The sequence below is a fragment of the Psammomys obesus genome, unplaced genomic scaffold (assembly GCF_907164565.1).
Source record: "Psammomys obesus unplaced genomic scaffold, mPsaObe1.curated_primary_1811, whole genome shotgun sequence".
Taxonomy (NCBI): Eukaryota; Metazoa; Chordata; class Mammalia; order Rodentia; family Muridae; genus Psammomys; species Psammomys obesus.
In genome coordinates this window covers 48,543,244-48,555,196 of record NW_026585895.1, presented here as the reverse complement: position 1 = coordinate 48,555,196, position 11,953 = coordinate 48,543,244, and the positions used below count along the sequence as shown (strand labels likewise).

The 11,953-nt window shown below is 55.6% G+C and overlaps 1 protein-coding gene across 15 annotated transcripts in view; it reads right to left on the bottom strand.

The window, feature by feature from the left end:
- Positions 1-245: 245 nt before the first annotated feature.
- Dnm1 (dynamin 1) overlaps positions 246-11,953 on the bottom strand; it is a 42,649-nt gene continuing 30,941 nt past the window's right edge. For 4 of the 15 annotated variants that reach the window (XM_055600859.1, XM_055600863.1, XM_055600860.1 and 1 more), the window contains 7 exons: positions 8,618-8,727; positions 7,531-7,642; positions 7,210-7,221; positions 6,718-6,888; positions 4,522-4,763; positions 3,958-4,173; positions 246-1,410 (listed from right to left, as the gene is read on the bottom strand). In XM_055600859.1, the coding sequence (XP_055456834.1) occupies positions 1,338-1,410; positions 3,958-4,173; positions 4,522-4,763; positions 6,718-6,888; positions 7,210-7,221; positions 7,531-7,642; positions 8,618-8,727 (936 nt within the window). In that variant the 3' untranslated portion in view covers positions 246-1,337. Of the gene's footprint in view, positions 1,411-2,249; positions 2,287-2,644; positions 2,647-3,957; positions 4,174-4,521; positions 4,764-6,717; positions 6,889-7,209; positions 7,222-7,530; positions 7,643-8,617; positions 8,728-11,953 lie in introns of all 15 variants that reach the window. The other 11 variants (XM_055600867.1, XM_055600869.1, XM_055600861.1 and 8 more) reach the window with 8 other exon arrangements.

Below are 11,953 nucleotides of genomic sequence, written 5' to 3'. Positions count from 1 at the left end.
TCTAGCCAGTCCATACATGGGGCCTGTTTTGTTCTTCTTCAGGCTGCAGTCCTAGCTCACAGCCTCCTGGCTGAGCTCATGATCCTGCCCCCTAGTGGTGAAAGCAGGGTTCACAGGATGAGGACCTACTAAACTCACCTTAGGGCACCCTAGCAAGGGCTTTTCCTCACCCTGTATTCAGTGTCCAGTTTACACCTTCCCCTCCCCCAGCTCCAGAGGATACAAACCAGCAGAGGGACACACAATTCCCCATCATCCAGAAATGGGTTTTATTCTCAGCCAAGAGGCAGCAAGACTGGTGGCCGTCAGAGACCTGCACAGCTACCGGTGCAGCATCCCCATGCTGCAGGGCGGGGGTGGCCGAGGGGATGGAAGGACAGGGAGGCTCACTGCAGGTGCCACATTGTATGTGGGGGTTGTCAGGGTGACAGCGTTCCCTTGTAGTTGGACCACAAGACTCCACAAGGACAGCACGGTGGTTGATTCTGACACTATAGGCGAGGCTGTGTCAGCCATATATATGTATATATGTATATATATATATATAGGTATATTTATAGATATTTATAGAATGTCGCAGGAGCAATACCACAGAGGGGCACAAGTTTTTACCAACATCACATCTGGATGTGTCAGCTCACCACTACAACAGACTAAGTCACGGATGATGAATAGGACGCTTTGGGGCTGGGGGAGCCACTGTCAAGTCACAGAACAGCTGTCCAGGCAGGCTTGGTAAAGGGAGGTCTCCGAGGATTAGGAGGGATCTGGTTAGAGGTCGAAGGGGGGCCTGGGGCTCTCAGGACGGGACGGACTTGCCTGACCCGATCGGCTGGCAGTTGGAGAGAAAGCCAAGAGAGAACCGGAGAGAGAAAAGGAAGGAGAGCTGGTAAGGCAAGAGCAGCCACCCCCAGCAGAGGCAGAGGGGATGAGGCAGGTGTGGATGTGGGCAAGGTTCCCGGAAAAGAGACGGACAGTTGATGAATGAAAAAGGGAAGATGGGAGGTGCCGGGCCATAACTAACGGATAGTCTGGGTGGAGGCTGGGTGGCCCTCTCTCGCCACACACACGGCCTCTCACACACCACCCAGGCAATGCACCCACAGGGCCTCCCTCTTCTCTGGTCACTCTGCCATCCCACTGGCCCAGGGCCACCCCAAGCCTCAGGGAGTCCCATGTAACAGCCATGAGGCCAGAAGTACTTGAACCAGAAGAGCAAAGCTAAAGGGGATGGCTGGAGGGGGCACCGGAGGCCCCTCAGGTGGTCAGCCCAGGAGTCCTCTGAGGGGACCCTGGGGAGGCTGGGAGGCAGGCAGCCGACACCTGTGGCCACAGACTTATAAGTCTAAGAGGGGAGCCTCCGCTGGTCGGGGGGCTGCAGGTCGCGTAGGTGAGGCTGGGCCCTTCCTGCTGGGGAAAAGCAGAAGGGTGAGCGTCAATGGCTGGGGAAGAGTTGGGACAGGGTAACTGAGAGAGCTTGCGGCCAGCCAGGCAGAATTGAAGCTGACTCGCCAGTCAATAGACACTGCAGTGCCTTCAGCTAAAAGGCACAGGTCACTGAGAAAAGGTCAAGTGTAGGAGCTGATGGGTTGGCCCTATATCTGGGGCTGAGGACATGGCCATTAATCGCAGGTGTGTATTGTCAAGGAGGACTGGAAGTGGGGGGGGGGCTACCTCGCCTTGCCTTGCTTGTGAGCTGTTATGAGCTGACCGAATGGCAAAGGCTCTCAAGTGGTCTGGAATCAATCAGAGCCCTGGCTCACCTAATGTCTGATTATTATGCTTGCCCTCTGATGGATTTAGTTGCCCATGCTCCCAGGTTGGGAACTGAATGCTGCTGTATCTTGGCAACACAGTTCAGACTAGGAATGAAGATGAAGTTCTAGCCCCTTCAGAGGTTAGCCAAACACCCTCTCTGAGCTCTCAGTCCCTACACCGTCATCAATGAGTCTGGCATCTGACAGCTCCAGGGAGTACCCACATCTACCAACTTGTGCATGGAACCTGTCCCAAGAGCCCTCAGTTTAAGCAAGAAGGCCTTGAGTAGTGGCGCTGAGTCCCGAGGCTCACTGGGAAGGGAAGTGAGAGAGCCAGCTGGCAGAGGACAGGAAGAGGGAGTCTAGAACTGCAGAAGGAGAAGGAGGGGCCTAGCTCAGAGGTCCCAGGTGTGTCCGCAGCATGGAGCTGGTGCAGCGAGGAGGGAGGGGCCAGACACACTGTTCATGCAGCAGGCTGAGAGCATAACCTACCGTAGCTGACACTCCTCAGGGGTCACTGATAGTGATTCTGAAAGACAGCACGAAATCAACAGGGCAGTTCACAAACACACAGGTGGGCCAGGCCTGGGGTTAGGGGACACACACACACACGCCTGGGCGTGCACACACATGCTATGAGGCCTCAAGGCCCTGCATGCACACACTAACACACATGCCCACAAACACACACACATCTCCCCTCCCTCCTCCCAGTGCCCAGCGCCACTGCCGGCCAATACGTGCAGCACGGATCTGGGGCATGCAGCCACTCGGCACACTGAAGCACACGCATGAGCTGTCACGACACAGAAGCTCGCCTGCACAGGAAGGCCTTTGCACCAGCTCCCTGCACACTCAGGCCTGGTGTGCTGACAGGGTTGCCACACTGCTCCATAAGGGATAGGGCTTGCATTCTAGGATCCAGCTGTCATTGCCCAAAACCCTTCCATGGCTCCCTACAGCACTGAGTCTCCACAAATCTCTAACCTGCCCCACCCTACAGCCACATTTACCATTAATATAGCAGCCCATCATCGCCCTCAACCTGACACTGCCCTGGGGAAATGGCAAGGTTCTTGTTTAGGAGAAGGGAAACTGAGGTTCTTATTTAGGAAGGAAGATGACTTTTCTACATGGGAGTGAACCAGCATCTCTGGACTCCCAATCCCATGACATGCTGCCTGTCTTTACCCTACTGTGTCAGTCATCAAAACCCCACAGAATAGGCCTATCCCTGCCTCATTTTGGGGCTAGACCCCTCAGCTCTGCCCTTCAGCCATCTAGATTCCCAAACAGATGCTACTGGTCTTGTCTGATCATGTGTTTCTCAGAGACTAGCCAGGGCCAATGGAAACAGGGCAGACTGAGTAAGCGATTAGAGTGAACTTCCTGGAAAGCAGGTCATGGATAAAGAAGGCAAAGCCAAGGGATGAAGTATATTCCTTTTTCCGGGAGCTCTCTGGCAAGAGGACAGCCTTCAATCCCTGTCCCTACTCCACACCCACCACCTGGTTTCAGACCACCAGATTGTCCATGATTCCCAGACCACTTCTCCAGCTACTCTGTATCCTACTCCATGCCTGGGTGCCACTCTCACATTCACACCCGTGTGCACGCCCACATACACATCACACACCTTGCTGGTCACACAATCACAGCCTGGCCTGATTCTGCGGGCCCAGAGACTGAATACCACTCTGGGACAGCTCAAAAGAGTCAGGGCTGGGAAGTGGGGCGTCAAGGTAGCTCTGAATATAACCGAATAAATCCACATGGATCAAAGAGAGGATCTGGGGCCAGAGACCTAGACCTGAGGTAGGCTCACAGGGGCTGGTAGGGGTGAGTGAAGGGTGGAATGGAGGAGGATGGAGGGCAAGGGTTTAAGAAATGCAAAGTGTGGGAGGAATGGAGAGAAGATGAAAAAAGAGGGAAGCGCCATGCAAGTGCTGAAAAGGAGGGGGCAGGTGATTTGAGCCCCAGAGCCCTCTCCCCAGAAACAACCACCTCCGGGACTCAGCGCCCCTGCGGGGCAAGACTGCCAGCCATGGCCGCAGGTCCCTTGGCCTTGCACCACGACCCCAGCGCCTGGGATGGAGAGGGTCGCTTCTGCTGCCAGACCGAGGATCTAGAATCCAACTCCACCTCCCTCCCGGTCACGCCCTCCTGGCGGCCACTCCCGCCGCTTTAAGCCCCTACTCACCTGGGGACCCCAGGCGGGGCGCGGTTGGGGCGTGAGGGCACCTGGGGAGGGGGGCCGAAGGGATCAGGGGAAGCCCCCGGCCTGGAGGGCACGGGGGGCGCCCCCCCCAGGGCGGATCCAGCAGGCGGAGGCCCAGGAGCAGGGCCCCGCGACCCGGGCCGGGCTGGGGGCACGGCGGGGGCTCTGCGCTGCGGCGTGGGGCTGGACGTGGGCGATCTACGGGCGACAAGGGCCGAAGAAGCGCGGAGCAGAGATGAGCGGCTCCGCCACCAATAGAGATCCCGCCCTCAGCCCAGGCCGGCCCCGCCCATGCAGCAAGCCCCGCCCACCGCGGCCGCAATTAGCTTCGGAGAGCCTAAGCCCAGCCTCCCGCGGCGCCACCCGCCCAGCAGCCAGCGCTCACGGCAAGCCCCGCCCCGCATCAAGCCCCGCCCTCTTCTAAGCTCCTCCCCTCGCTCCAGATGGGAGCTCCCGAGACCCGGGCGCGCCACTGCCCGGTCCCGGCCCTCCTCCCTCGGGCCCCGGGCTGGGGGGCTTTGGGGCCGTGGGGGCCGGCCCTGGTACCTGCGTCCGGCCGGTACGCTCTGCACCTGCAGCCAGGAGTCGTCCACGGGCGGGGGCATGGGCGTGCTGACGGTGGTCGTGTTGATGTCGCCGATAATGCTGAGCGCCTCCTTCAGTGCGTGGTACATGCGCAGCATCTCATCGCGCCGCTGAGCCTGCTCGGCCGATTCCTCCATCAGTGTGTTCTGGTCCCCGCAAGAGTACAGGTTGGCCAGCAGCTCGGAGAAGATAAACTCCTTGGTCTGTGCACAGAGAGGGAAGGAAGGAAGCTGGAACCTGATGATCGTGCCACCCTGTCAGTGGCCAGACCCGCTGGAACTGGGTGCAGAACTGCTGAGGTTTGGCATTTCAGATGCCTGCCTCTGCTTGGTGCCTAAATTCGCAAGTCTTTTCAAAGCCCATCTAAAGTCCTTTTCTCAGAGGAGCATACACAGGCAGATAGGGAAGTCACCTGTGCTAGGTGACAGATCCAGGAGGAGACTCAGAGCCTACCATACCACTAGGTCAATTGCCTTTCTTGGGACCAAAATAGAGAAGATAGTTTAAAACGTCCTGAGCCCCTAAGAAAGAAAGCAGCAAATATATCACTATGATGTGTCCTTATATTGACTGAAAAGTGTCTGTGTGTGTAGTGGGGGGGTTGATGCCCACCGGAAATTCCCGGGTATTTTTATTCCATCCAGTCTGGGGCAAGCTTGTGAGCTACTGGCATCATTGCGGCTTCCTTCCGATTCCACTGATCCCTTTTCCAGAACTCTACTGAACACCTGCCATGTGCCAGGCTTCGTGCTGCTCCACACTTTGTGAGTGTTCTGTCCTCAGCTCTATTATTACCGTCCATGTTTTACACATTAGGAAGCAGACTCGGAGGTGATAGTTCATCTGCTCACAGTCACACAGGGAATCTGCAGCAAAGCCAGCAGCATGCAAACCCAGTTTTGCTTTCCTGGAGCCCTGTTTTTCCCCTGAGCAACAGGTGGTGGTGGGGCGGCGGTGGCGCTGTGAGGTGTGCCTCGAAGCAGCCTCTGAGATTCTCAAAAAAGCCAAGATTCCTCACCCCTCCTGAAGAACATGCGTGTCTGGGTCAAGCTAAGTATGCATATCTATCTTTCAACTGAAAGTCTCCCGAAATTCAAATTAAGATCAAGTGTTTCAGGCTGGAGAGGTGGCTCAGCAGCTGCTCTTCCAGAGGACCCTGGTTCAGTTCCCAGCACCTACATGGCAGCTCATAACTGTCTGGTCTGTAACTCAAATTCTAGTGGATCTGACTTCCTCACACAAATGCCAAATTAAAAAATTTAAACCTGAAAATGTTAAAAAAAAAAAAAAAAAAAGGGCTGGAGAGATGGCTCAGAGGTTAAGAGCACTGACTGCTCTTCCGAAGGTCCTGAGTTCAATTCCCAGCAACCACATGGTGGCTCACAACCATCTATAATGAGTTCTGGTGCATAATAAGATCTGGTATATACATAATAAATAAATAAATAAAATCTTTAAAAAAAGAGGAGATTCTTCTCAATTTTAAAAAAATGTAAAAAAAAATAAAGTATTTCCACTGGATATGTAATATCTGTAGTGGGATTGCAAAACTTAATGGGAACATAATATGCAAAATATTAACTAATGTTTTCTAGATTGGAGCCGGTGTAGTAGGAGGTAGAGTAAGGTAGAATCATCCACAAGTTTGAGGCCAGTCTGGGCTCCACAGCAAGACCCTATCTCAAATGTCAAAACATACAACATTTTTAATATCTTGGGCTTAAAATAAATACTATTAAAATTAAGAGGTTTGGAACCAGGTATAGTGGCACACGCCTTTAATCCCAGCACTAGGGAGGCAGAGGCAAGGTGGATCTCTGTGAGTTCAAGGCCAGCCAGAGCTACATGGTGAGTCTTTGTCTTGAACAATAACAACAACAAAAATACTAATAGAATTAGAAATAAAAAATGAAGGGGTTTGGGACTGCGGACTGGCTTGGTGGGTGAAGGTGCTGCCACCAAGCTTAACGCCTAAGTTCAATCCTTAAGACCTACATGGTAGATGGAGAAAACAAACTCCCTCAAGTCGTCCAATGACAGACACAATGGCATGTGCTCTGCCCTGCGCATATAGAAATAATGTGATAAAAAAAAAAAAAACCAACCGTTTGCTCGGTCCTAGGCAGCCGCGCTGCACACGCCCTGCTGCGTACGTACGTTGTTGATCATGAGGTGCATGATGGTCTTGGGCATGAGATCCCGCACAGTCTTGTTGACGATGGCCATGTACGAGTCCACCAGGTTCCGAATGGTCTCCACCTGCCGCTCCAGCTGCGGGTCCATGGAGTGCATGAAGCTGTCCGAGCCATTCTCCTCCGTCTCACTGGCCTGCCGTGGGTTGGGAACACAGGGCATCAGTGTGGCAGGGCCTCTGCCCTCAGACTCCAGGTATCACTAAGACCTCAGCTCTCACAAGGCTGCCGGCCACACAGAAGCACGGAGGGCACACTGGGGCTCTAGCCTCATCACTGTGTCCCTCAGGACCCCAGATCCCCATATTCAGCTTGGACTTGATTGACTCTAGCGGCTAGAATGTCTCCGTTTCTCTATCCACACATCAGAAAAGAACAGCTCTGAGCTCCCTCACTTGGCCAGGGTGGGTGCCAGACTGGAGGGTGCTGGCAGGAAGCAGGGGAAGGGCCCGCCTACCTTCTCCTTGTCCTGAAGACCCACGTCAGAACCGCAGAGGCCGCATCATCATTGCCACCGCCACCACCAGGGAGCACATTCCAAGCAGACAGAGAGAAAGGGAGGGATTGTGTGAGCCCAGCACTGTGTACTCTAACCCTCCCAAGTATATGCACCGCCACAGTGAGAAGGGCAACCCTGGAGCACCGTCAAACCCATGGGACAGCAAAGGAATGCTCGCTCTCTGTGAGTCAAATACAGGCTCAGAACCTCTCAGCCCGGTGTCCCGGAACCCCCGGGGACAAGCGGCAGGCCCCCTCCCTGCGCTCCACTACCACTCACCCCAACACGCTCAGGGTACACGCCAGCCCTCAGGAAGGAAGCCTTCCAGCTGTCCACCTCCTCCTGTGTCTCACAGGCCAGTTCCAGCTGCCGGTAATCCTTGTAGACATTCCTGCAAGATGGGACAGGCAGGAAGAAAGATGAGGTAGAGCCCACCCTGCTCCGGCATAAGGAGTGTGGGCTTCAGGGGCCTCACACAGGCTCCTGTTCACCCCTGGCTTTCCTCAAGCTTCAGTGTTCTCAATTGGAAGGTAGGTTGGTAATGATTCCTGTCTGCTGGGGCCATTGGGACGTCTCAGGGAAATGTGTAGAACTGGAGAGAAGCCAGGCATGGCAGCATACACTAATGCCTGTACTTGAGAGGCCTCGAGGCAGGAAATGCCTGAGTTCGAGGTCAGCCTGGACTACAGAAATGAGTCCCCATTTCAAAAGGAAAGAAGGAAGAAAGAAGGAAGGAGACCGGTAAGCAGCCCAGCCCTGGCTTGGGTCTCAGGACCCTTCAGCACCCTTCCTGGCTTTCTGGAGACTTCCAGATGGTGGTTGTTTGGAGTTCTTATCACTGAGTAGGAAAGAGCCCACACAACTAAGAGCCAGGCAGTGGCAGTGCACACCTTTCTTTAAATCCCAGCACTTGTAAATCAGAGGCAAGTGGATCTCCGTGAGTTCAAGGCCAGCCTGGCCTACAGCGCAAGTACCAGGACAGCCACAAAGAAACCATTTCTCAGAAAAAAACAAACAAACAAACACAAAACTATAACTGGGAAGTCTAGTCCTGAACCCATACCAGAGGACACAAGGTCTTTCTGCTTTTTGTTTGCAGCACCTGGCAGAGTATTCTGTTCCAAGCAGACACTAGGTAAATGGCTGTGAAAAAGGAGGGAAGAAAGGAGGAAGGGGAGGGGGAGAGGAAAGAGGAGGGGAAGGGTGCAGGGAAGGATGCTTAGACATGGACCTAGCACTCAGGAGAAACTTAGTAGCTGCTGGATGACAGGTCCTGGATTTGTGTGCCCATTTTCTACACAGCAGGCATGGTTTGGGGTTTGCAGGGTCTGGGGTCTCAGCAGCTCAGCCAGGGGTAGGCAGGCACCTCTGCTCTGTGTTGAAGAGGGCAAAAATATGCTTGCTTGACATGAAGCCCTTTTCCACATCCCGAAGCTTCAGGTTGTCCACAGACAGCATGTACTTCTTCTCTTTCTCCTGTGGGGAGGGGTGGGAGCAATGGGTCAGTCGGGCGCTGCCATGCCTCCATCCCTCAGAGGGATCCATGCCGGTGAGCATCTGAGATTGTGAACACCAAAGTGGTCCTGGGCTCTGGCCCTTCCGACTGCACATGTGGTGCTATATGGTAAACCCTGGCCATGGAACCCTGACCCATGTGGCCATCACCAGCCCCCGACCCCCACGGCTTTCAAGCCAACCCCAGCAGCCCCATATATATGTCACAGTTTAAGGGGCTGGCGAAGGCAGTGAGGCTGGGGGAGTCTCCCTCCTCGTCCCACCTTAAGCAAGTCCTGGAGACAAGCCAGGCTGGGCCTCAGGCAGGGATGGCTCACATGAGGCTCCCTCGCCTCCAGCCTGGCTGCCTCTGACTTCATTTCCTGACTGCAGAGATTGGGGGGCTGGAGGGGACACGCTAGCCTCGGAGGCTTCAAAGGACTGGCTCAGCCCACTCCTCTCCCGCCTCCAGCCACCCATGTGTTACCAATCAGACACATGGCACAAGCCTGGAAATTGTATGTCTGTAAACACATGTGTGTGGTTGTGTGGTTGGGCAAAGCCAAACATGTCTGTCACCATTGTGTGTACTTTCGCCTCTAGGACATAGGTACACGGTATGCACAGGACTATGTGGTGATATGACCATGTTTGTCCCTCGGGATATGTGTGCCAGTTGTGACTCTAAGGTCCATACGCTTGCAGACGGCACGAGCAGTAGGCTAGACGTGTTGGTGTGTTGTTTTGTGGAAGAAGTTACATAAATCTGTAGACAGATACATCTGTGTCTGTAGGCTCTGTGTCCCAGGGGAAGAGTTCAGGGACCCCGGTGGAGGCCCTCCCAATGGGCACCGGGAAGAAGGCGAAGAAGCTTCTGTTGGCTGTATACACTGGCTCACCCAATACCACAGGACCTATGAAGGACGGTTGGTCTGTGTGGGACTCCATAAGCCTGGCCTAAGATCTCAGGTGGGGGCTGGGTTTAGGAGGACCTTGCTTTCCCACCCTGGCTTCATCCCCACCCCTTCGATTTCTACCCCCCACACCCGCCTGGCCTATGCGGCCACATAAAGCCCTCTTTATGCCAGGCGGGTGGCCGGGAGCCCCAGAGGGCGGCGGGGGGAGGAGAGGAGGAAGTTGCACACACGGCCAGGGAACATCTGGAACCCATCTAGGGAGGCCCGCCACAGCCGCCTTGTGCTCAGGGTTGGACACTAGGTAGGAGTGGCCTCCTCCCCCAGCCCTCCCTTCCTGCCGCCCCCCTCCCCAGGCCCCTCCTTCCCAGCCCAGCTCCCGCTCACCCCTGCCACGTCAAAGGAGGCAGAAGGGGAATCGGGAGCAGACAGGGACCACTGCTGGCTGGCTGGGGCTGGGGGACACAGGAGCTGGGGCTGGGGGACACAGGAGCTGGGGCTGGGTGCGTCGCATCTCCAGGGGCTGGGACCAAAGCTCCCTCCGGATGGACAGACACCGCTGCCTGGATGGAACAGAGGACACCTCCACTCCGTCTACCCAGTGTTTAGACTACCTGTTCAGGACTCCCAAATTGTACAGTAGTCTGCACATTGGTTAGGCTGGGCTGGGTTAGACCCTCGGCACCGTCGCCGGAGAGCCACGCCAACCCCGCTGCCGTCTAGAACCAGAGCCTGGACCCGGGGCAGGGAGCTGGGGGGCGCGGGGTGGACTGGGAGGAGGTGCCGAGCTACGGGACGGCCACCGTGCGTGCTGCAGGACAGACGGGAGGTTGTGGTGTATGGGGAGGGCATCGGAGGAAGGCGGAGAAGGTGGGGGGGACCTTCGGAGCTGGTAATGTGGGTGACTGCCTGTTCGTCAAGAGGCTTCCCCAACCCAAAGACTATAAGGCAAGTGGCTGGGCAGAGGGGACCAGACCCCTGTCCAAGCCCAGACTTCAGCTATCCTAGTGCGAAAATGAACTCACATCCTGACAACGCACTTCAGTGCTCACACTGCCACAGCTCAGAGGCGCACAGCTGTGCACCCCAGCTTTAAAGCGCACATCCAGGCCCAGCCACACAGACAAATACAAATTCACACTCAGACACACAGCCTCACAATGGGAAGCTCCCTTCCCCCATCCCCACATCCCAAACACATACACATATTCTCAAATATCCCTCATTCACATTCTCCCCCCTCCAGCCCACCCCCACCCCACACTGACACACAGTACAGACAATGAGGTCACATGCAAGCGCATAAATTCACACCTCGGTGCTTGCACCCCAACATACTCACAACACCCATAAGCCACACACAGACGACACACACACGCCCCACCTCTCTAGGTACACTATTCAGCCACTTTCCACATACAACTAAACTCAAATCTACACACACACACACAGCCCCACCCCTTTCAGTTTGGCTCGCCCTAGTAGCCAGATATGGGGCTGCCATCCGTCTCCCCCAACTCTGTATAAGGATCTTAGGTACGGGAACATGAGATCCATGGGGACTGCCAGGATGACAGGGTATAGGAAGCCACCTCCCAGCCCCACACCACCTCGCACTCCATCCCTTCCAGGGGCCCCTGGGCTGGAGGAGAGGCCAGGGTCGGGGTAATGAGGTCCAGATGGCTTGGCACCCCGGCCAGTGACGACAGAGGACCCCGCCCAACGTGGCGAGGTGGGGCCCCTTCCCAAGGCAGGCTTGGAGGAGACAGTGATGGAGGAGGGGGCGCGGTGGCCCAAATCACAGGCCCCCACTCTAAAATGCTACTGCCCCATTGAGAGCACCCTGTCCTTTGCTAGCTCCCTCAGGAGGAAGAAGCTCCCTTCCCCCAACTCCTTGGCCAGCTGGAGCTCATTATCACAACACCCCCTGTCTGTACCCCCCCATTCTCGCTGGTCACCTCTGGAATCCAGATGTGAAAGCCAAATAGACTCATTCTTAAAGGAGACCCGTAACAGGAGGAGAGTGATGGGGGCCTCTGGGTGCCCTGGCAGGCTGGGAGCTATTCTGTGGAGTGGGTCTGCAGGCCATCTTCACTACTGGTCCCTTGAACTGAAGGTATCCTGGGCAGCTGGCCTTGGTTAGCAGGGGCTGAAGGTACTGGGGTTTAGGGGTTAACTGAGTGTCTGGCAGCTGGACGTGTGTGTGTCATAGTCCTGTAGGGGCCACAGAGGAGGAGGCACGCCCTGGAGTGAGAAAACAGGAAGGCCACTGGGCCGCTGGGTGAAGGAGTAGC